The 25,811-nt window shown below is 39.5% G+C and overlaps 1 protein-coding gene across 1 annotated transcript in view; it reads left to right on the top strand.

Moving 5' to 3' along the window:
* Positions 1 to 2,796: 2,796 nt before the first annotated feature.
* PKP2 (plakophilin 2) overlaps positions 2,797 to 25,811 on the top strand; it is a 44,391-nt gene continuing 21,376 nt past the window's right edge. The window contains exons 1-5 of the mRNA XM_068662501.1: positions 2,797 to 3,226; positions 10,836 to 10,948; positions 13,560 to 14,254; positions 18,842 to 18,980; positions 21,981 to 22,188. Of these exons, the coding sequence (XP_068518602.1) occupies positions 3,013 to 3,226; positions 10,836 to 10,948; positions 13,560 to 14,254; positions 18,842 to 18,980; positions 21,981 to 22,188 (1,369 nt within the window). The 5' untranslated portion in view covers positions 2,797 to 3,012. The remainder of the gene's footprint in view (positions 3,227 to 10,835; positions 10,949 to 13,559; positions 14,255 to 18,841; positions 18,981 to 21,980; positions 22,189 to 25,811) is intronic.

The raw sequence follows: 25,811 nt of genomic DNA, 5'->3' as shown, positions 1-25,811 counted from the left end.
GTAGGAAAGAGAGAAAAGAGTGAAAGGATGAGCTACCTCAATATACATCTTATTATACGTATTATATGTATACATTTTATTTGTATGGGACTTCTAACAGGGATAGGTTGCATGGTTTAGGCCCAGCACACCTGAACAGAATAAGAAACAAGTCTTATAAAGAACTTTTTCCTTTTATTTTCTGAGCTCCTTGACTCCATCAGACACCAGACAGGAAATGAATGTTTTTGTGATTCTTCACCTTTTAGTCACTATATGTATCATAATTAAACCTCTTGTTCAAAAAAAGGATGATCAATCATCTATCACAAGTCACCATCCATTCAAGGATAATCCCTGAATTATCCCATTGCTTTGAATCTACAAATGACACATATTTCCTTCTCACGTAACATGAATCAACTTTGAATAACTTTGTATCGATGGAACAATCGTTTACATGGTATCTTGTTATTTTCCTTGGGTAAGAAAGTGTCCTAACTCATTTTTATTTTATTATTTTCTTGACTAAGCATTGTTTGAATGGATGTGCAGGGAAAAATATTCCACCCCCACAGCTTTCTAGTTAGCAGTTATAGTTACAAGGAAAGCAATCTGTCCCAGAAATCTCATTAAAAATTTTAAAGCCCAGAGAAAACAGTCACTTCTGTTGCCACAGATTGCTACAAACACAAACATGCATACTTGCACGATAAAGTTAATAATTCAATAAATAATTAAAAAATAAAATATCAATAACTTAATAATTAGATAATTCAAGTTATTAATTTAATTAATCCAAGAGAAGTAATGCCAATGTGCTAAGAGCTTGCGAAACCATATGTGGTGTCAGTGGCATCTGAGGACACCCTCTACAAGAGTATTTTCTAAATCTTGGATCCATTTGAGGTGTATTGTATGCTTAAAACCAAACTATAGAAACTACACAGAATTTATATTTGTGCTGAAGTTCAGGAATGGAGAAGAGGGCAGAAAATGGGAGGAGGGGAGGAAATGTTCCACATTTTTTAAAATGTTTTTTAATCTCCTCAGTAGTCCCCACTCATTCGTGCCTGCCAGTTCTTAACGTGCAACAAGAACATAGTATCTATTGTTTACTGCAAATGCTTTTGTGACTGTCTGTATTTTACTAAAAGGATCTAACATAGTTTCTAACATAGTTTACATTCTTTCTGAGTTGTGATGCATCTTCCCATTTGTTTTTCCTGCTTTAGCCTGCCTGTTCTTCCATTTTTTTATCGTTCCACTTCTCTGTTGCATTTTCGGCCTGCCTGTCATAGTTCTGCCACATAGCTCCAGCTTCCTCCTCTTCACAAATCCCTGTTCTTTCCCACCTGGTACCCCACAGCTTATCGCCAGACTTTCTGCTTCCATGCATAACCATTCCTTGTTCATTCTGAAGGACTGTGTTGCTCCATCTCTCTTAACCAGTGAAACTATTTTTGCATATCATATGCAGCCTTTAATATGACCTTTCCTGTGATAAGGCACATGAGAACAAAAGGGAATGACATGAGCCAGACCGAGTGACAGGACAGGACAGAACTGCCTCCTCCTCTTAAAGAAAAATGGGAGAGAGACAAAGAGTGAATCAAAGGCAAAAGGACTGCGCTGCTGCAATGTGTGTCAGCAAGCAGGACTCCTACACACGGAGCCAGTTCCTCCCCCACTCCTCAGTATTCAGAGAATAAGCAGGAAACTGCTCCTACATTATGGCGTACTCTAAAGCAAGGATCATCCCACTCCCAGCCACCCTGTGCCCTCACCACTATGTCTGAAGTACTGGTTAAAAAAGTAAAAGCCACACACAGCTCATTTTGAGTGCCAGTGGCCCTCAGAAATATAGCAACAAATGGATTTAAAAGCCATATTCACCTTTCATCTCCTTTTAAGAAATACCAGATTTTAAGAACTACCAGATTTTCCATGAAAGTGCCTACATTCAGTTTGTTGTTGTTTTTGTTTGGTTTGTTGTTTTTGTTTGGTTGGTAGGTTTTTAAATTGAGAAATCCTGCTTCACCTATTTATTTTTCTAAACGGAGCGTGCAAGTGCACACTCTCCTATCCACAAGAGTTTGCATGTTCCCTTTTCCCTCCACTTCTCACATCAAGCCGACCCCAGGGCTCGTTTATACAGTAACTCCACGTCGTACCCGAGACAGTGGGGAGCTTGAGCCTCCATCCCCTTCGCTGAGCCCTATTTCAGCAAGAAACCACTCAGGACAGTAAACACCAGCACAGATCTTTGCAGAACAGCCTGCCGGGCGTTTTGGTTGCTGTTTGGTTTGGTTTGGTTTTGTTTGTTTTTCCACGGTCTTTAGTTGCGAAATTCCCTTGCCACCTTTTTACAATGGCACTGAGGGAAGACGGCTTCAGTTCACCCCTTTGCAAACCCTCAGGGCAAGCTGCAAACCGGGGAGAGCAGCCGAACACCTCCACCAACAGCCCCGCGCCTACTCCCAGCCCAGCCCCGCCCGAAAGTTTTTATCTTTACAGCCGGGGCCCGCTGTGTGTAAAAGCAGTTTCGTATCTCAGTGTAAGGCGTAGAAGTGCCTAAACCAGCCAGCGTAATGCCAAATAGCTACAGTATGTGAGGGGTGTACGTGTTTGCAGCAGCGGTCACGGCCAGCGGCTTCTCTCCGCCAGCCCCTACGGGACAGCCGGGGCCGGGCGGCGGCTGCCTGGGGCGGCGGCGGCGAAGTGACCGCGCCCCGCCGCGTCCCTGTCCCCGCCAGGGACGAAAAGAGGCAGCAGGGGAGGGGACGAGCGGGGCCGGGAGGGGAAAGGCGGCGGCGGAGGCACGGGAGGAGCCGGCCCGGCCCCGGCAGCGGGCGGGGAGGCGGCGGGGGCGCGGGCCGTGCCTGGCACCTGCGCGGCGGGCGGGGCAGGCCCCGGGGCCGTGCTGAGCGCGGGGCGCGGCCCGGCCCGGCCCCTGCCGTCTGTCCGGGGCCGAGCGGCGGCGGCGGCGCAACAGGTTAGCGGAGCACAGCGGTGCTCAGCCTGCCCGAGCCCATGGCCGGCCGCGGCCCCGGCGGCGAGCAGGGCTACATCCGCACCGTGCTGGGCCAGCAGATCCTGGGGGAGCTGGACAGCTCCAGCCTGGCGCTGCCCTCCGAGGCCGGGCTCAAGCTGTCGGGCGGGCGAGGCGGCGAGGAGAAGGCGCTGCGGATCCAGCGGCAGGTCCAGCAGACGCTGGCCAGGAGGAGCCGAGGCTCGCTGCACAATGGTGAGTGCCCGAGCCCCGCGCACTGCCTGGCCCCAAAGGGGTCTGGGGAGGCGGGGCGGGTCGCTGCGAGCAGCCGGTACCGCTGCGGGACTCGCGACAGGCGTGGCTCTGTCGCGACTCATCGTGCTTTTGGCCCGGGTGAGGAGTTTGTGACTCCCCAGCGCTGCAGCTGCGGGGAGTCGGGGGAGCTGCTCGCCCTGCACGGCTGCCGGAGGAGTGGGTGGGTGGGTGGATGGACGGACAGATGGATGGATGGGTGGATGGATGGATGGATGGACGGACGAGTGGAGACTGGGTCCTCCAACCACAGCAACCATCTCTTGGGCTTGCTTGAGTAACTCCGTGTCTACCCACTGGCCCTGTCTGCGAAATGAAATGGGGAGAAACGTCGGAAGTGGTTTTCCCTGTTTCACCTCGAAGTGAACTAAAGGGAGGTTTGGCAAAATCACTCCAGGAAAGGCGCGGATGGGAAACGTTGTGCAGCAGTGCTGCCAGAGGGGTATTCGTGCTGCTCTTCGACGTGCACGGTGCAAATGGAAGTCGCCACACGGTCTGACACATCCAGGATCTGCAGCATCAGGCCCCAGCAGGGTGACTTCGTCAGCACTCAGGGTTTCAGGCCAGCTGCCTGAGGGGTGTAATCTTAACTGCAAATAGAGAAGAAAAGCATTGTTTTTACAGTGAACTTAAATATATATATATCTTGTATTTACATACAAAGATATGGCAAACTTGTAGGTTATACACTGTGTTGCTAGGGGTGTCATTATAGAAGCCGTCACCTTTCATTTGCAAAAAGCTATGAGCAAAGGGGCTTTAAATTTATGACTATACTCCACTCACCTATCTTGTCAGGCAGAAGAATGTTTCCTCATACTTCTGTCTTCCATCTAAAATACACTTCATGGCTGAAAAAGTCATGAAGAACATGAAAGACTGAAAAAGTTGGGAGTTGGAACTAGATGATCTTTAAAGTCCCTTACAACCAAGCCATTCTGTGAAAAAGAGTACAGTGCAGGTGTGGACATACTCTGAAAAACTGGGCACACAGATCACATAAAGAGGCATACATGGCTGTGTGATGTGCAGCTACGTGTGCAAGTCCTTAACTTGGCAGCTCTCATTTAAGTAAAGTTTCTGAACAGTTTTCAGAACTTTTTCTTTTCCTCTGTTCTTTTCTTCAAACCATTTATTTTTCTGTCAGTAGAGAAGAGCAGCCTGAAAAAGACTTTCCAAAGCAATCGTTGAACAAATGAGCTGGTGTCATGAACCTGAGATCATGTCTCTAAACTGTAATAAAACTATGAAGACAAAGTTTCCATCTTTCTAGCTTGTCTTAACTTCTCTGCAGTACATTAACAGACCTGATGGATTTAGGGGTAGTTGTCATGGTGTGCCTTGTTTTTTCTAAAGGTCAAGTATTTGAATACTTTGCATTTCTGAGAGCAAAACTCTCAGGCTTCTAGATGAGCAGTGGCAAATGTCATGTCTGTTAGATGTATTGTTCATGCGTAACATGAACTTTTCTTCTTTAAGACATATTCTGGTGCCCAACTTACCATGCATTTTTTAGTCCCATTGCAAAGCTCAGAAAAAAATAAATGGAACTAAAATGTATTCCATATATTCCATCCATTTATACATGCGTATGTGTGTATTAAAAATATATGCATATGGCTATCCATCTGTGTATATATATCTGAAATATTTGTACATGAAATGTCTATTATGTATTTAACATGCTAACTTTCCTTAAAAAATAAATGTATACGTGCGTTTATGTCCCACTGTACTTTTTCTTCATAGAAGACTTGCACAAAGATTGACTAGGCTTTTAAAAAACATTTTAATTTTTATATGTAAGCTACATCTTAAATATATACACTATTTTATATGCCAAAAAAAGAAATACCCACTTGACTAAGTTGTAACAGTTTTCAAGATAAATTCAGCAAAGGTTTCATGTTGTTTGAAGTTGCAAGGAAGATAACATGGAGATTTAAAAAGGGCAGAAGCAGGTCCCTGTGCTATAACTGTCCTATCTGTAGGAGTATTTCAGACCCTGTTCAGCAAGGTACTTAGCACATGCCTAACCAGAGCATTCACATACATGTCTAAAATTAGTTGGGCACATAACCACTGGGTATGGAAAATCAGTGTTAGTAGAACCCTTACCCAGCATTGTTTGCACACACCTGTTCTCCACTAACTGTAGTGGAGGCTTCGAAGCTGCAAGAAGTACCCCACCAGGCAGCATAATTTCTCCTTAAAGTTTTAGACCAAAGGTGCCTGCTTAGCCTTCAACATGACTTTTAAATAGAAAAATGAATGGAAAAAAAGTTTGTTTGGTTTTGTTTGGTTGGTTGTTTTTTTCTTCATATTGCTCCTCAATTTATGCCCTTCCCCTTCTTTGGGCATCTTTCCTTTTTGTTTTTTATAACTGATATTCAGGTCATCATCGGATTTGAGGATTCCTTCAGCTGCTAAATGGTTAAAATTACGTTCTGCCTCAACGCTTTTTGAAGACATTGTAAAACATTGTTTATAGTTTTTCAAGCATCAGTTTGACAATAGCTATAACTTTTTCAGTTCATCAGTTTCTGAACCTTTGGAAATTAAACATTGTTGCCCTGCCCTGAAAATTTTTGAACTAAATCAGCCGCATAAATGCTATTTAAAGGTGGAAATTGAGTGATAGATAGTTCAGTCTTATTTGTCTGGGAGTTTTCCTTGTATACTTAAGTATATGATTCCACTTCTGATCTTGTTTGGCTTGGATTTGGTTTGCATTGACTTTTAAATTCATCTATGATATATATGTTTCTCTAGCGTAATTGTTGGACCAAAGTCTTTCTTCCTGTACATCCTTACCAGGTCTGCTGTAAAAGATGAGGGCAGAATTTAGTACTATATCACACAAAACCAAATGGACTGATGGTCTATGTAGAGATGTTTTCTCTAACACAGGGTGTTATAATAACAGAATATTTACAAAAAAAAAAAAAAAAAAAAAAAACAGGATTAAAACTGATATGGTTTTCAAATCAGCAACATTAAATGATTACATGAAGAGCCTTACTTTTTTCTTTACATTTCTTCACTTCTAAAATTCTTAACAGTAATTTTCTTAAACTTGGTTCAAGGAAATTGTAGGAGTTTTCTGTCCTCAGTTTTCTATTTTGCAGAAATCTTACCAAATTTCATAGTATTTTTTCTCTTTATATCTTCATGGGAAAAAAAAATAATATAAAAGTAGAAGAAAATAGGGATGGTGACCTCTGATTTTTGTTGGCTTCATTAAATACCTCACCTGTGGTTTCTGAGCCAGAAGAAAAGAAAAATATTTGAGTGTTTGTGTAAATGTACTGACTAATGCAAAGTAAAAAATGCTGGAATGTCCCTTGGGACCACTTATGCTCTAGTAGTGTGACGAAGGGGAATGATCAAAAAGAAGGCTCTTTCATCTCTAGATGGGGTGATTCAGTGAAGTTTTTGATATGTCATTCTTAAATGGCACTAGCTCAGCCCACTGTGAGTGGTGAGGTATACAAAGGGATTAAAAGATGACAAACCAGGAGTATTTACAAGTTTCTGCTGGGAATATAACCACCCACTCACCCTGAGCAGGAATGGAAAATAGATACTCAGCAGGCAGGCACTCAGCATGCATGAAAGTATCATAGTCCGTAGTAGACTTCTGTGTACAGAGTACAACAACGTTAATTCCTGCTGTGGGAGATTTAAAGCCAAAATTTTGGCTTTCACAGTTATAATTGAGATACAAAAATACTGAAAAAGATGCACAACAGAGAGGTAACAATGCACATGATTTAAGAGGAATTCGATACACATATCTCCTTAATAGAGGATAATTGTCTTTTTCATGTCTCATGTATCATGGCGTGTCACTTGGCATTGTTATTTTCAAGGGCCAAGCACATTCATTTTTCTGCAGCTATAGCCAGCAATTGCTAGGGAGGAACTTTCAGGGCATTTAGAAATATTGGGTTTATCACACCTAAGAGGGCTTGAGAAGAACCACCGCAAGGCTGGATGGACTTTTTTTTTTCTCAATCATCTACTCAGTTTCCTTCCTGATAGTGTAATTATTATGTCAGGCCTCAAAATTTTGACATAGCTGTTGTGATATTAGGTGATTTTAGCACAGCTTTTATTTTAGGCTTGAGGAATAGTGAAGAGGTGTAGTGTTCCTCCTCCACTGTCCACGTCCAAAGAGCCAGCATTCCTGAACTCCTTCAGTTCAGACTAACAGGAGAAACGGGAGGTCGTGATAAAAGGTTCCATTCAATTATCCACACGTGGGTGGTTGCTACTCTTTGAGAAGCCTGAGTTTTCCAAAATATTCACATTGGTTGACAGATGTGACACAGGGCCTGTAGGAAATCCATCCTTTCCTTGGTTGGCTGCTGGAAACCAAATGTGGTATCCAGTGGACCCCTGTGGATGAGTAACTGAATTTATATTTTCTGAAGAGAGTTTCGGTGAGATTTAAAACACTAATTCTCACAGTTAGAAAATATTAACAGTAAATGTTAGATATAATATTTTAAATATAAAGACATATTTATAGACATAATACTTTAAATATATATATATATATTATTTTTTATTCTCCTAACCAGTGCACTGATATATAACTAACTACCTAATAATTTTTGAATACAAGTAATACTGAGCAAATCTGAGAGGTGAAAAATGTGTAGGTGTTTGTAGTATGGTGAAAACCTACCTGGAGGTAGCCTCACTGACAGAAGCAACTTTTTATCAGATCACCTATTCTGCTTCTCATAACTAACAGAAAGGTCCAGTGTTTTAGTTACCACTTTTTTCTTTATCACACTGGCTTTTGGCATAAGTAAAGGGCCCATCTTGCAACCTACAGTTTATTCCTACCTAATAAATCTTCAGGTAAAACGCTGACAAAAGAATAAATACTGGTACGGTAAGAGAAAGCAAGAGATACCAAAATGCAAAGTGAAATTCCATAAGCTAAAGTATACTGTGTTTATCTCTGAAAGAGAAAAATGTTTTGTTTACCGATGGATAGTTTCAAAGGGGGACTGAAGGTTAAAAACAGATGACTGCATAAAACCACTGTTCAACCAGAGATAAATGAGTGTTGCAATTTCTGACTATGTTTTGCTATTACAAATAGAGCAACTGTTAGATATGTAGTTTACACTAGTCTGCTTCATGGACTGCCTTATTATTTTTATTTTATCCTGATTATTTTGTTTTAGTTTAGTAAAGACAGGGAGTTCAGAGTTAACAAAAACATGCCAAAATTACTTACTCAAGGGTTCTTTATGTTCTAAGGAGATAATTTCTCGCTAAGTAGACAAGACAAAAAATGCTAACTATAGAGAAACAATCATCTGTGAGTATGTACGTAAACACTAATTATATGAAAGTACTCTAATAGGTAGCAATGAATAAAGCTAATCTTCAGAAAGCAGGCTTGGGCAATAGGCTATGTGGCTATGTCTTACTGGGCACCTGAACTTGTACATTGGAGTTATATCACAAACATGAGAGATGGATGAATTTTCAGTTTTTGGATGTCAGTGTATATTGGCAGAAAGTTTTTGCAGTGTGAAAACAACAGCCTTCTGTTACTGCTTTGTCATGTACTTGGGTAACCTTTCGGCTGTGACAACCTTGTAATGTGTCATGAAGGAATTACTACAATCCAAATCATGAGTTAGACCAGGCCGGATCATTCTACTCTCATTGACGCCAAGCTAGCATGAATGTGTCTTAACAAATCACCTAATGCATGTTCAAAACTGTCTTGCATAGTCAAAGTACAAAAATTGGAAAATATGATTAAACAAGTAAAAGTAACTGGAAAGTATGAATAAATTGGATTTAAAATTATTGCACTCAATACACTTTTATATTATACGCAAATTTGGACTTATCATTTACAAATTATTGCTGTTATGTGAGACTTGTTTCTTTTCACCCTTGCCAAGCCTTTATGATCTACATGCACTAAGGTGTTAAAGACACGGGGGTACTGAAGTTCCTAGGGATACCCACATGTACCTGATGTAGCCAGGAGTCTAACTGCACAAACTAAAAGCCTCAGCTGTTTGGCACAAATGCTAGGTGCTTTCAAAAATCCCAGCAGGATTTAGCCTGCATGTTTTTTAGCACCTGAAGTCCCTCGTGCATATGACTCCTAATATTTTTAGAAATGAAGACTTCGTCAATTCGACCAAGTTAATGATTTGCTTCTGCCATTTCTTGTATTCTTTCTCAGACAGTATCTGCTATTTTGAAAATTCATGGCCAACTTCTTTATTAACCAGCATTATGTTCAGCCTAAACATCTGCAACCTACAGTGCCTCCATTTATGACAGATTTGAGGAATATCTTCCTTCTGCTTTTGATTTCTGTGTCACCTCTTTAAACCTGTGGGTTTTATATTCCTGTATGCAGATTCTCATAGTAACTTGGAAATTTAATGAACAGTCATTTCGGCTGTATCTGTTACAAAGCTTGACTTATTTTTTCTTAATAGAAGGACTTTTATTTGAAAATGCATTGTACCAATGAAAGAGAAACACCCTGAGGTTTTTGGTTCTGTGGGTTTTATTGTGCATGTGTTTTCTTTTTTTGTTTCTTTCTCTTTAATTTAAAGAATAGTGAGGTCTTAGTGAAAGAAATAATCACCAGGCACTGCTCCATTTTCAGAGCTAGGTTGTGGAAAGAAAATATCAAGGTAGATATGCTGTGGATCTTCTACCTTCTTTGGCAGATTAGTGAACCTTACAGGTACAGATCTGAAGTGTAATTAAACACCGCTACTTTTTCAGCTTCATACACCACGTGCCTCCACAAGCCAAAGATTTTGTTTGTGGACTCATGTTCTTTGGGTGAAGCATAAGAAGATTAGTGAAGCATTGCTTGTTCCAATATATTGTCATTAAACTAGTACTTCAGGGAGAAGAAACTTCAGCAGTTGAGGTAGACAGCTATGAAGTAAATAGTCTATGTTGAGTGTATGGTATTTCTTTAGTGACAGTTGAAATTACATCTCTAGGGTTTAACAGTAACAGAGGCACTTAAGCCCATCTCTAGGGTTTAACAGTAACAGAGGCACTTAAGCCCAGTTTGCTCCGTTGCAATCTACAGTTGCAATATTTTAACTAGTTTGTGTACTGGGTGTGTTAGAGTCAGACTCTTACATAAACCGTACGTACACATTCAAAACGGTAACAACGAAAAATAAGTTCTTGGTAGTACTTAATTATCTGCCAGTATCTGGGATATTTAAAACATCAGCTTGTTGTGTTTAAATATCTTCCATGAAATAGCTGCGTGAAAAATAAGACTTCTAAAAGTTAAATATGTCTTAAGTAAAATAAATGAGAATTATCTGAGGCCTGTGCCCTCAGAAATCTTTTCTTAGCCATATTTTGAATGCTATGCACTGAACACAAACACCTTTCCGTCTTTCCCCTCTCTGATTTTCAGCTAATATATATTATCAGCAGTGTACAAGTCATTTCCTTAGTACCCCAAACCATCCTTTTTAGTAACATTATGTTTTGTTAAAATCTTGCTAATTTTTATTTATAGGTAGTTTACACCGTGCTTCCAGTGTTCCGGAACGTGTTTATAACATGGGGATTACTGAAAATGATTTTGCATCAAGATCTCAGTATGGTGTCTCTTATTACCAGTCAAACCAGGTAAGGAAAATGAATGGGGATAAGTGCATTACCAAATGCATAGCTTATTTTGAAACCACAGATAACAGTATGTAGATGACATTTCAAGGTTTATTTGTTCACTTTTTGAAGCCTGATTTCTAGAAAAAGAGGTTTTCGTGATTGAGATCCATCAATGTTTTTCTCTCCTTCTGGTGACTTCTGAGCCCAGTGGCTAAACTCAACATGGTATGACAGATGGGTTTTTTGCAATCCTATTGATTTTGTGAGAATTGGAATGTGGGTAGAAGATGAAAAATCGTACTAAATGCCATTTAGGCAGAGGCTGTTGCAAGTCAGACCTTCATCCATCCCAGCAGCCAGCAGGTCAGTCAGCACATACCTAGCCCAAAGTAGCCAGAGGCCATGCTGGCATGTACCCAGCCAAACATTTAGAGGTTGCTGGAGGGAGTTCAGCAGTCCTGCAGGGTAAAGAATGACAAGGGTTGGACCTGGGAATATAGTGAAAGAGGTTAGGGAACTAAGCATCCAAAACCACAGGAAAATAGATCACACTAGTTTCACAATGACAGGTAGAGTGTTCCTTATCATTTTAAATAATCCTGCTGTAATCTGTTTTAGCATTACAAGAATGTGAGTGGTATAGTCTTTGTAATACAATAGCGTTTTTAAGCTAATTACAGCTTCACTTTTTATTTTGACCCACTTCACTTGGGTTCATGGCCTAAATGCTAAAATAAATAGCTGATTTTCTTCAGGGTTTATGACTTAGCTCATAACTACTATGAACCAGTTATTATATGGTTGAGGGAGCAACCATATAATTTGGTAATCAACACATAGCTCAATTAACATATAGCTTGGAAATCACACAGTAGCAGTGCTGCTGCGTGATCAACATCAGTAAACAAATCAGTTCAGCTTGGGAATAGGAATATTTATTTTATAAATAGTTTAGGGGGCAAATTCTTTCTTAATTTTAGATGACACAAGAATGGCATATTTTCATGGAATGAAATAACCTGGCGGCTGGCAAATTAATTAAGCAGCTCTGGCACTCTATGGCAAGAGTTAGAACCAGTTACTTGACTACATTTGTCCTCCTATCATTTGTTCTCACCTGTTACCCAGTCCCTAGCATTTGATGTGAATCTGTTCTTTTTAGAAGAGAGCAAAAAGAGCATAATTAGATGTGACATAGGAACAACAATAAAATAGTACAGCTTTCCTGACAGGAAAAGAAAAAAGAAAAAAAAAAAGAAAAAAAAAAGGAAATAGGACATGCTGTTCTCCCATGCTGCCATAAAAGTCAGAAAAAACCACAAGGTCTAGTATTTCACAAAAGCATTCTTTTCTTTACCGCCAGACAAGAGATAAAGAAAAGATATCCTTGCATAACTCCTGTAGAATAAACACATAGACTCAATGATCCTAGCCTCAGCCTAATAGATTCAGCAACCTTTGCCCCTTTTGTGAGTCAGTTATCACCTTCAATAACTCCTCAACAGTTAAAAAAGGGATTTCAGTCACTATCTGCTAAGCCCTATCCCTTCAATGAATAACATCAGTGTAAACTTCAATGTTTACCTTTAAAAATGTCTGTAATATTACAATACTTTAATACAACATGAAAATATGTGGGACTTAGGTTTATGGCTGGATGCTACTGCACTCACTACTACTACTACTAATAATAATAATTAGCCATCGCTCTTCTATATAAAGCAGATAGTCTCCCAAGTTGATTTAGTTCTGGAAAGTGTTGAATATGATCCAATTTTGAACATAACAGTTCAACAAAATGTAGAAAAATTGAAGAGAATCCAAACAACACCCATGCAGTAAAAAGTTTTGAAGACACATCCTACAAAGAAGAGTTGAAGGAGGTGGGTTTATTGAGTTTAGAAATGAGAAAATTGGAAAACAAGAATATGATCGATTACTGTCCTTGCCCACTGGGGACAGGAAAATAAAAATCATCTTAAATTGTAGTTGTAGATTAAGGGAAACCATTGAGAAGGTGAAATGGTTATTTTGATTTCCTTGCAATGCTATGGAATCCCATTCATTTTCAGTTAAAGTTAAGGAAACAGGAAACAGGAAAAAGAATATCTCTCTTTACTAGATCCTCCCACAGTGTGAACAGGAGAACAAAATAACCTCTCAATATCCTGTCAAGGTGTACATCATAACAATATACAAGTGTTTTAGTATATTTTAATATCTGACTGACTAATTATCTTCTGTTGGGCAGCCTTGAATTTAATTTCAATAACCAATGTGAGTGTTAATCCTCAAGGACTTTCAAGCTGAAACTAAAATCTCTGTTTAAAAATACTGCTCGCTATCAGGTATAAATGACTCTGGCACCTATTTTGAGGTAGTATCAGAAGACTAGTTCCTTAGACTTTGTCTCCTAAAGTTTAGATCATACTTGTTCCTACCTTTGTTACACAGATACAAAGAAGTATTGCAGAATCCCACTTAATAACCAGTTTTGGTGATGTTCACATTTTATTTTCTTATTCTCATAGCAGACCTTATAGTTTTTATCTTTATGTTACTGGTTTGATTTCTTTGGCATTAATCCTAACTGCCATAATCTGACTTTTCTTTTATGCACCCTTAACAGGTGGCCTCACCATCCTCTTATACAAATGGCTGGGGGACAAGAGTTACTTACAAGACAATGGAAGAGAGAGGTCAAAGACAACCCCTGAAGAGATTAGAGGTTTCACCCCAGCGGGGTCCTGAAAGATTTTCATATGTGTCCAATGATTTTCACTATGACAGACGGTTTTCAACTGGATTCTCTCCAAGGCACGGAGATAATAGGAGACCCAGCGGGACTGTCCCACCAAGATATGCTCGGTCTGAGATTGTTGGTTACACTCTTCGTGATTCAGTGAACAGGGGATGCTCTTTTAAAAGACACCCCCAGATGGTGGCTGTTAATGACACCATCCTTGATGGTGTCCCCCCTAGCCCTTCTGCACTTCTGTACCATCAAGCAGGCAACAGTCGCAGTATGACCAACCTTTTAGAGAAAGAGAACTACCTGACATCAGGCAGTGCAATGGGACAAGTAAGATCACCAACTGCTTCCCATTTGGGGTCTCAGAACAGGCAATCTTTTAGGTCCAGCTGGCACCAAACTACTTTCAGAAACACACAGACCAGGAGGGATGCTTCCCAGCCAGCTTCAGTAACCGGTGTTGCTGCAGAAACAGATGGAAAGAGGATGACACTGACAGCTGCTATGGCAGCAGCAGGGAGAAACGGTTTCCTGCAGAATGAACAAGTCACCATCAATGGATCTCAGCTAGGGTAAGCATAATGCAGGACATATCTAGGTTATGGGGTGTCACAGCTGAAAGAAACATATTCGTTTAAGAATGGAAAGTAAACTATACAGCCAACATAGTGTGAAAATTCACTTCCAGTGCAGCAAAGGAAAGAGAGAGAAAATGCACGTCTGCACATCCTGCAGGGTCCACACCTCTTGCTCACGTTCGGGACCACTTTTTTCCAACAGTTGATCATATGTTTAAGGAGACACAAAGTAAATGCTGAGCAATATACGACTTAAATGATGTTACATAGTAATATATTGGCAAATTTTTTGCTTGTAAGAAACCAAATGATTTTATCACTGCTTCTCACTAGAGTACATCAAAAATATGCCAATGCATATTTTGCAATTCGGCTTTTAGCAGATTGACAGCCTTCAGTTGAAACTTTCATGGTTCCAAGGAAACTTTTTAGTTTTGATGAACTTCATTAAAACATAAGCAGAAATTTCTTCCTTAGAATATTCATCCTCAGAACAAATATAATTTGCTCTGAATTTCAGGACCCCAAAGCCTCTCGGGAACAAGGGTACCATATTCTGAGGTTTTGTTGGCCCCAATGGTAAGGGCTCCAGCAGGTTCCTTAGTGTGTTTCTGAGCCACAGACAGCTATATTGATATTTGATCTCGTGTAGAAGCAATTTTGGTTCTTCTGCAAGGTGCAGTCATTGGCATCTAGTTGTCTGCCTGCACAAATTCAACCAAAGTGTTTTTCACACCCTCAGAAGTAAACATCTATCTTTAGTCATTGTGCAAGTGGCTTGCTTGGGACAGTGCTGAACTCAATGTGAAAGATTTGTGACTTATTGGAAATCTATTTGGCAGTGTAACTCCTTAAGTGACAGATTTTCAGTTCAGCTTTTGCTGGAAATTACAGAAGAAAATGATGGGAAGTGTTATGAAAGCATGTAAAGTTCCTTTTGCAAATGTTTACACATTTCATTTATCTCAGTACTTCTGACCATTTAATTTACTTGTACATATCTTTAGATTTTCAAATAAACTAGGTTCTACTTTGGATTCATAGCTAGATTATTTTATTTTATTTTTTTGGGGGGGAGCAAGGAGCTCATTGGTCTACCCAAAGTTTTAAAAAGTTTCTGTAAAATATAATGGCTTGTTTTAGGGAGAGGCTGGTGAAAATTGGCATGTGAGATAATTCCCCAAGAGATTTGGACCACTAGTTTCTTAAATGTTGAGGAAGAGTTATTTTAGCTGACTGAAATCAGTATTTATTACATTTGCTTATATAATTGTTCATGATATCCACATAGATTATTACTCTTTCCTGATGTCTAAAATACACATTTAATAAGTTCCTTTGTAATTCTTGTCACTGGAAGGGCTTGATGTTGAAGTCTTAATTTGGTTATAGTACATTCCATTTCATCCACATCTAGGTACTGCACAATTTAATGTAGAATTAAGTGTTTAAAACATAATAGACCAAATTTTGCTTTGGAGCACACACAGCTGTCAAATTAGAGCTGTTTCACTTATTTGCATCATATCACCAGACATGCAGTTTCTTCCAACAGGACTTCTCGGTCTAATATGTTAGTAAAGACTTTCTCATTTCTTGTCATTTCCCATCCTCTTTGATTTCAAAGTTGCACTATGTGATAGACTGCTGCCTTATTTGTTGTTCCCTTAATAATGGAAGGGACAATAAAGATAAGCCTGTTTTCAAAGTAATTTGCTTTTTCCAGAAATTTGTACTTTTAATGCAAGTCACAATTTAGGATTTTTCAAGGTTAAGTTTTAATAATTAAGAGGATATTAAATAGTTTAGTAAGGTTGGAGAGAAATAGTGGACTAGTTCTGTATAAAATTTAAAATTGTACAAATGTATTTGCAAACCTTCTGTAGAAGAATAACTCATGCTGTGAAATCAAAGTAGAAAGAAAAAAGAACAACATAGTGATGCTATCTCTGCATCTTCTGGTAGAGTGAAGCAGTTAAAAGCATCCATATATCAAAGGAAAGAGAGGGATACCAACTTAAGCTACCTGAGAAACAGCTTACAGCATCAGACCTCTAAATGCACTGAGGACTGTCACAAAATGATCAGAAAACAGTAGATTTCAAAAATGTTATATTCTGGAAATTAAGATGAAGCTACAACTTGTCAAATCATTGTTCTTTTAAACAACCATTGCTTGAATATCCCTTTGTTTGTCATCAATATGCATGCTTATTAGCCATGCGGCTTTTAGGTTTGCCTGTAATTTCTTTGAGGGTAGTATGGAATAAGTATTACTGTCTGATAAAACTTTATTTTATAAGACTCTGTTACTGCCTGATAAAACTTCGGTGAGAGCAAATGTTTTTCATCCAATAAAGAGCAGTCCTAGTATGGCAGTGTACAACATGAAGGAAAGATTGTGGTTACTACTCATGAAGGAGTATCAGCCTTGAAGGGATGATACTGGTGGATTTTGAGCTGCTGTCAGCCTCTGTGCAGTTCTGCACATCCACCACTTAGAAATTTGGTCTCTGGCCATAGATGCATTTATCTCAGTCTGGCAGGCTGGTGACTGCTGATGGGCCTCTACTACTCTAGTACATTCCTGGCATCCTGAGGCTGAGTTCCCACGTATTCTTGATATCCCATCAGGGATCAGCTCATGCAGCTCTCTTGACCTTAGAAAGTGCATGGGTAGAGTCTTTATTTGCCTGGTGAAATAACTCACAATTTAACACATAAGAGATGTCTGCCACTCCATAGAAGGTGGCCGAAATTTTTAAAAGGTCTCCAAAGTTACTACACTAACTTGCAAGCAGGAAGGCGTGCACACATACATAACATGCTCACAAAAACATTGTTGATTTAAGAAACCTGGCTAAAACCCATGCTGGAAAGGCCTGCTTTTCTGTTCCCCTTAAGAGAGACTAAGAACAAGAAATATGATCTGTTTTTTTTCCATATTCATTGTTCAAGATCTTTAAGTAAGTTTCTGATCAGTACATCTGACTAGCAATGTAAAGTAACTTTGTAGCTACTTTGTTTTAAATCAGGGCTAAAGTAAACTCGAAATCTGAAAGCCCTAAGCACTGCCAGAACAGAGCCCAGGGCACTACAAATACCAACTGTTTTTCTGTCTATTTGCACATTGACTTAACTTCTCCATTGATATCCTCAGCGCACTGCCCACTTCATTTCATCTGTGTCTTGCACAAGTGTGCTTCAGCATCTATATATGCAGCATATTTGCTCAAAACGCAAATTCTGGGGAGGGTAGAGGACAGGAAATAAAATGATTTACACCAAATGGAAATGTAAAGTCAGGTGGAGACCTCAGGGTACTGGAGCAGAACTTAATTTGAAACAGGTGCATCTTCATCTCTTTACTCTCCTTGCAGCCATACTAATTGCCTTTTGCCTTATGAATTACAGGATAGCTAGCAGGAAAAAAAAAAAAAAAAACTAACAAAATCTTTTTTTGTCTCAGAGGTCATACATTCATCGTAAATACTTTGGTCTGATTTCAATGCATTTGTACCAGGCTTCTCTGTGAGAGATCTGCCTGGTTTCTGCCAGCCTGTGTCTACCTTGCCTCTCCACAGCCTGTTCTGGGCAAGCCTGTGCTTCCAGGCTCTTTTATCCTTGCCAGTCCATTACTGAGATGGCCTCAGAGCTGAAGAACCTAGTGGCCCCTGGTACAGTGCACAGACACGTGCTTTACATATGGTTCTTTTCTCAATATTAAAACATTTCTTATCTGAACTTCACTAATCTGAATGTCATGTATTATTTAACATTTCATCTTAGTTAAAAGAAAAAAAAAATCAGTTTAAGCAAATGTGTTTCCTAAGCACCTGTTTATCAAGGAAAGTATTTGTATGAAAAATTCAAATTTTAGATGTACTTGCTGAAATGATTCTCATGAAAACCATTCTGATTCAAGTTAAAAAAATAAATAGAATAGGCGTGGTTTTGTGTCCCCACACACACCTTTTTTTTTTTCCTTTCCTTTTCTTTTTCCTCCCTCCTCAGGGTGGGGAGTGTTTGAAACCAACAGGAAGTAAAAAGGCTGGGGAACATAACCACCCAGGCTATCCCAGAGTTAATGCACCTGATTGTGCCATGAATTGCTTTGTTCCCTCTACTAGGGAAAAAAAAATGGGTATGGTGATCTCTCTTTCCAATTTTTGATATGGTCTAGCACAATAATTATTCAAGCAAACATGCAGGCAGTTAGAAAGAAAATGACCATGCATATTTTTAATCCTACCACAGGCAACATACTCACTCAATTTATTCAAGGTGATTGTACCCTTCAGCTACTAATGTTTCCATGTTGTTTTTACAATTTCAAGGATGTCTTGCTTTGTCCACAACCTCGTATTGCTGCAACAATTCAATTTACGATTTTCTCTTCCCCCAGAATATTAACATCTCTTAAAGCTTTTGTAATATTTTCTTCTACTAGTAAGAGAATAATTTTCTAAGTAAAGCTAATTGAAAAATATGAATAGTGTGGTATTACAAGAAAATTTGCAGGATAAATGATGATTTACTACAGTCTTTCTTCACTCTATTTTCTTCAATTATACTTTTAAGGAGCCCAGAAGGGGAGATGACCCTGGAACATGCAGTGAACATACTGAAGAGTGAAAACACACAGTCAATACCTAGGATTCTTGCTGCAGTGACCTTCATACAGCATGAGTGTTTCCAGAAAGCAGAAGCCAGAAGAAAAGTAGGTGATTTTTTTATACACGCTTCCATCAGGTAGAGCAAATAATTGTTCTACATGGTACTGTTTACCAGCATGAAAAAATGCATTCCAGGAAACCGTGTAGGATACTGATGTTGAATATTTTCCCTAAAATATGCTGATGCCTTTTGCTGCAGATTAGTTAGGTCTGTAGAGTAGCACTGGTCTATCCTAGCTGAAGTTTAGGTTTTAGCATTTTGTGATAGGAAACATGGAAACGTAGAGTAAGAAAGGACATCAAGAATTCACCCAAACTATTTGTAATTGCAGATGTTTCTGACCTTTTTTAAAACAAAATAATAATAATAATAATAAAAACACAAGCTCCCTCAGACAATCAAGGAACTTTACTACTCAGTTAATCTTAAAGTGTAATTACATCTTCCTTTTGCAAACTGTTCATTAGTTTCTATTTTGTCTTGATGGATATGGAAAAAAATGTCTATATTTCAGTCCCTTTTATAATGATTTTTCATGTGTGTTGAGGCTGCTAAGTGTATACTCGCTCAAGCCTACTCTTTTGCAGGCTAAATGAACATAATTCTTTCAGCTTTTATAAGTTGTAGAGCCTGAACTTTTTATCAATATAATTGCTCTCCTCTCTCATTTGACTGGCATGCTTACACTGTTGGTGCAGAAATATCCCAGAAATTGAAAGTCTGGGAGTACTCTGCAAAATTATCCAAGCTTCGGGGTTTGCTAGAACCACACAAATGTGTTAAAACAGGATGTGGATGAAGCAAACTGATAGGGACTTGCTAGGACTGTACGAATACATTTGTATGTTGTATAGATTGATCAAACAGGTCAAACTCTTAAACGTTTTTGACAGGACGTATTAAAAATATCCTCTTCTTCATTTTTCTTTAAATTTCACTGTTAAACAGAATCATGGTTCATTTGACTGATAGTTCTGTACATTCACGTGTACAGCAGTTATTTATTTTACTTTAACCATTTAAAAATATCTTACACTTTCTTTATTTCATGATTTGCTCAGTCCGAACTGAAATGAAGTCATTTCAGTCTGAACTCTGTATATGCAGCCCAGTTCAGTGACAACCAGACATCACTCAGTCCTTTAGTAGGTTTAATGAACTTCACAGTATGTCAAACTCTGTTTTGGAAAGAACACCTGTATAATTAGCAGCTTTAACTTTAGTTTGAGGACAGAGCTTCAGAACTGAATGTGTGAAGGTGGTTTATTATTCAAAGCTGTCTGAGGCAGCTTCCCTGAAAAACAGGCAGAGGACTAAAAATGTTCAAACTGAACCAGTCAGCCTGAAGCCTTCTTCGGTTCTCCTGTCTATCCCACGTATCCTAGCTAAGCCTCTCTATTTGGTGCCCATCAGACCTTTCTTTGTTTGCATTGTCTTATTTGCCATTTTTAGCTTTTCAGTGTGCATTCCTTTTCTCTGTCTCCTAATGCTTTGTTCTGCATTACACAATGGTTTGTAAGTCTAGTGGCTTTTCTTTTTTCTTTTGAACATGTGGTCTTACAGTATTTTGGTGGATTTTGTCTACCAATGAATATTTAGACAGACCAACCAATAGCTTTTGTAAAGCTCTTCTGCACTTGGGGTCCAGCTGACTACACTTGATTTACAAGAGCTACAACTCACTTAAAATCACTGACAGAATGTCAGCATAAATGTTTGAATTAAAAACAAACAAACAAATAAAAGAACCGTAAGGTATTGGTGTCAAACAGGCTTATCTACTGTAATAAAACATGCCTTTGCCTTCAGAGTGTTCTAATCTCTGCCTACCTTCAGATATAGATTTCTGTATTTCCTTTTGTTAGAATCTAGGTGTTTTTGAATGAATGCAGGGTAGATCAGGTCAACAGTGCAACAGCAGCAAGAAACTGCTTTTTGTACAGTGGAATCAGAGGAAAGGCAGACATGCAGTGTAGTTTGCTGGGGTACTGAGGGCAAAAGGCTTTGTTGCAGTTCATTTCTTCTGGTTTTCAACATCTATTGGTCGTATCAAATTCTTTTTATCATTAGGCTCAGGAGTGCTCAAAACAGTTATATCAGATTTCTAAGTCTTTCATATGCTGTCACTTCTACACAAGGATGAGTTTGTTCTCAAAGCCATATGGCATTTTTAGATGCTGGAGGAAACCATCCTCAATTGTACATGAATGTAAGATATTTTTTGTTGTAATCTCACTCTTCAATGAGCCAAGGTTTGAGTATACTGCGTCACAGCTCATAGTGCATTCATCATTTGTCACAACACATAGAACTTGGAAACTATTTGTTTCCATACAGCTGTTATAAAATAATAGCTTCTTAATTCTTCATTCATTTGGGGCCAAAATTTCATTTTTTCAAAATTAGACACTGAAGAGTAGTCTTTGTTAAATGTGGGTGATTCGATAGTTGTCTGGCTTACAATGTTTAACAGTTTATGTTTTGAAGTTCTCTATTTTTTTCTCAGTATGCCACAGATAAGTACCAAGTAAACTGTATTCTTATTTAACATACAGTCAGCAAATGCACAGAAGTTAACAGGGAAAAGTATTATCTTTCCCACCAGCCTGGGTGCCAAGTAAAAAATACAATCTGACACATCAGGAACATGTAACATCCAGAAATCTCAAAGCAGTTAACGAATGTTCCAGAGTTGAATCTTAAATATACATCTCAGCAATGTAGAAGCTAAAATACAGAGCAATCAAATGTCTTGTCAACGAGTACAAATCTGTGGCAGAGCTGGAAGACAGCTTGTTTCATTCTCTTGCATTAATTACTAAAACATGATGCCTCCTTTAGGTGTGGACTTGAACTGTGACTCATATGCAAGCCCAGAAGTTAACAGTCATGTCCAAATGATTAATGATCTGTGCTTCAAGTGTTTCAAATGAGCGAATGAAAAAGGCCCTACAACGATAAAGTTTTGGCAAGGGGAAGAGGGAGCGGATTTTGTCATTTTCAGCATCTAACTATTCTCTGCTGCATTTTCTCCTCCTCACAGGTTTTCTCACTTGGTGGTATCCCCAGACTTCTGCAGCTTCTTGACGTTCAGAATGAGGACATTCAGCGTGCAGCATGCGGTGCTTTGAGAAACTTGGTGTTTGAGGACAATGACAACAAACTGGAAGTGTCAGAGCAGAAAGGGATCCCAGCCTTGCTCCGTTTACTTCAATACACCAAGGATGTGGAAACTAAAAAGCAAATAACAGGTAGTCTTCTGTGCCTTCAGGCATGAAGGACATTAAGTAGTGCACAGGCTTTCCATGTGAGGTACCTGATTGTTTACCTAGGCCAGCACTTAGTGACTAAATAAAAAAGCATTGTTGCCTATTTTAAACACTTCTCTTAGGGTGAAATTCCAAGGTCCTCAGACCCAATATCAGTCTGTGTGTAAGACAGCAGGAAGAGAGTAGGAACAGCAACTTTCCCTCTTAAAGCTTCTTTAGAGATGACATAGGTCTATATGTTTACAGGAACCTTAAAATTCTTGATATTCCAGAAAAGAAAGTAAAGCTCCAAATAGCAAATTCTTCCAAACCATATTGATGAATGCTGCTCTGAGCAGTCCCAGAGGTGCAAGGAACCATAATTATTGTCCACTACTTCCACTGCAGCTCAGCCCTCACTGTGCTGCTGCAAGCTCTTTGTTGGAGACTGTGCTGGGTCTGTCCCCCAGAACTGTCAGGTGCCAGGTATAGAATAGAGGTGCTCCCCACAAACCCTACAGCCACACATTTCTACTTTGAGATCACTCACTGATAGCAATTTACACCCCAGAGCCAGTCTTCTCAGATGGGTGAAAAGCAGAAAACCCTGCCACAGAAACATTGCATCCTTTCTGTGTGCAAGGGAGAGAATTCCTGGAGAACATCCTTTTCTTTTTTTTTTTTTGTAAAGATGATATGACACAATCAGTGGAGTGACCTGCTTTCTTGACTCAGTTTTTGCGGGGGTTAGGATCATCCTTGTTGTTCTACTTTCTCGACAAACTTTTTAAAAATGAGTGTGGCCCATTGTGATCTTGGAGGAAGAGCCCTTTGGATCAAAACCTCCATATTACATGTTTTGTCGTACATCAGTGTAGTGGAAGGAATGCTGGGAGTAAAAGGCCACCATTTCTCACAAGAAACCTGTGATAACTGCTCCATTGGCTTTGAGGCAATCAGTTAAGAAATGCCCACCACTTTGTCCCTGCAATCCTGTAGTGTATCTTTAGGAAGTCAGTTGCTGGTGACCCACATTCATTTTAGTTAGCATGCAAAGGAAGAACAGGTTTATATTTTACAAATGGAAGAAAACATTATGAATAAATGAATGGAGATTTATTTCAAGTGTTCTTTAAAGACACCAGCAATAGAAGCTATTAAAATAGCAGTGCTTACAAAGATACAGAAGGTGTCAAGCAGCCCTGCCTTGAAGCAAAGGCATGTTGAAACCTTCTGTAGTTCTGCATTCTTTTAAGTATTTAAAATACTGTGCTCCCTGAGCTGGAGAACAAAGCTTTGTATTGTTGGCTCTTTTGGCTCAGTTCTACCACTCTGCAACATTAAAATGTCTTGAAGTTTTTTGCATTCATCAGATGCAGAATTGGATCTGCATTAATTTAATGATCATTAAATAACTTATTGCATAGCATGTTGTCTTGTGGTGCATTTACACACCAGTGAGGCAAGCAGTGAAAATGGTGGCACAGTGGCCAGAAAACTTTGGTCATTTTTTTCTAGCAATTCCATCATTTCTGATATGAGATTTGACTGTTTATGCAGGAGGACATGTACAGATATAGGTACTGTGAGTATTGTCTTCCCCTTCAGTAGTGTGAAAACTGATGAATGGTCACATTTTTTCTGGAATTACTGCTGTCACTGAACATTTATTTATGAAGTATACAAGACACTAATGTAATATCTAGGCAATGTTGAGCAGGTTGTTGTAGTTAGCATAATAGCAAATAGCAAAATATTCTGATGTTATTTCATGCCTATCAGCTGCAGGTGATTGCTTTAAAAATTAAGGAAAAGAGGGTATTGCACTGTTTCCAGAGCAAATGTGCGGTCAGGAGGAAGAACACTGGGTCCCTTGGTGAAAATGTCACTACAGCAGATTTTGTGCCATCAGTTCAGGGATTCTTCTTGCTCACTAGCAAGTTGTGAGGAGCCCACAGGGCAAAGGACAGCCTTGTTGATTGATTTTCTCTGAGAATATTAACTTTGCTTCCAGCCACATTTCTTTCCCAGCCTTCACAAGGCAGGCAAGGAGCAGGCTGCAGGCAGAAAGTAGGCAATCACTGTTAGCGTGTGCTTACTGAGGTTGGTACTTCCAGATGCTCTTGGCATGTACAATGATAGCTAGGAAACACTGGAATTTCTGTCCTGTAAGGGCTGCATCATAAGGCTTTTTCAAGTGCTGTGCAAAGCTCTGAGTGCCTTTCTACCAAAATGGTTTTAGACCCACAGAGCATGTTTCCCTGAATGATTAGTGTCTCGAGTTTCAAGGACCAAAACCTTGGTACCTTTCATTGCCTTTGGCTTCCTTCATTGTCTAGAGGAATATCATAGCTATGCATGCAATTGCAGTGGAGTGTTGTAACATACTTCCAGGAAAAGGTTAATGCAGAATCAGGAATTCCACCTCTTCAGCATGAGAAGGTTGCCTATCTTTCCACATCATACTTGTTAGCTGCCTGTAAATTAGAGACTTCCAAATATATGATGTGATAGCTAGCTGCATGTATTGCCCCAGAAGAGATCAGTAGCTGGTAATAACACACTGCACTCCCGTGAGAGTCTCCTGTCCCAGAACTGAAAGCATGTGACACTCGTCAATAAAGATGCCTAAGCTCAAGAAAGGAAAGCTTTTTGTTTCTGCTGCTGTGTAGGAAGCCTTGTACCAAAGCATTCCACCTGACAAAAATACATGATGATAAAGACGTTTTTGGAGAGAAGATGTTTGTGTTCTTAAACGCTTCTTCATTACCTCTCAGAAATATAATCCTAATACTTGTGCATGTGAGAAAAGTAAATATGAGCCTTAGAAGCTTATTTTTAAGGTCAGTGGCTAATTAACAGCAGCACAGTTAGTACCAATGAACCGTGCCTAATCTTGAGCCATATCGTATGCTGTATATCTCGCAGAATATTTTGAAGGTCTGTGTTTTCTTCCTGGGTCTCCCTTTTTTTTCCCACTGTGAAGAGAGGAGCAAAGAAGCCTACAGGAATAACAGGAAAGTAGGGGAAAGCTCTCTCAATATCAAGAATGTGACTCCCTTGTGTTGACTCCACCACAAATAAGAACTTGCAGCTGCTCTTCCCTTTGTGTATACTCCAGTTTGAACACCAGAAATGCAATTGCAAGCCAGCACTTCGGCTGAGGAGAACAGCCTGAGCATAGTCATGCAGTGAGGCTTGTATCATCCTGTGAAAAGACTGAAAGCAATGAAATGTAAGGAGGTAAATGCTGACTGTAGCAAGTTCAGTGTCCTGCCACACAGTATGTGCCTTCCAGAAGAATGCACAAAAAGCATGAAACCAGTGTCCCCACCAAAGTGGCTGTGTGCTTATGACGGTGGTCTGAAAACTGCCATGGACCTGTTTACCTAATGCCTACATGCAGAAAATGGCTGCTAGCTTTCTCTGTGCAATGTCCGTGCTTACAGGGTTAATGAGACTAAAGTGAAGGAGCCATAGGCTTTGTCCTTTATTTGACATACAAACTTCTTGTATGTCTTTTAGGAAAGGAATGAGGATACTCCTGAACAATAGGAGAGGACAGTCACTTTGAAACAATGACAGGAATGATGTTTTGTAGTGTTTAGTGAGCACACTGAGAAACA

The sequence above is a fragment of the Anas acuta genome, chromosome 1 (assembly GCF_963932015.1).
Source record: "Anas acuta chromosome 1, bAnaAcu1.1, whole genome shotgun sequence".
Lineage (NCBI taxonomy): Eukaryota > Metazoa > Chordata > Aves > Anseriformes > Anatidae > Anas > Anas acuta.
This window is presented reverse-complemented; position numbering and strand designations above follow the sequence as displayed.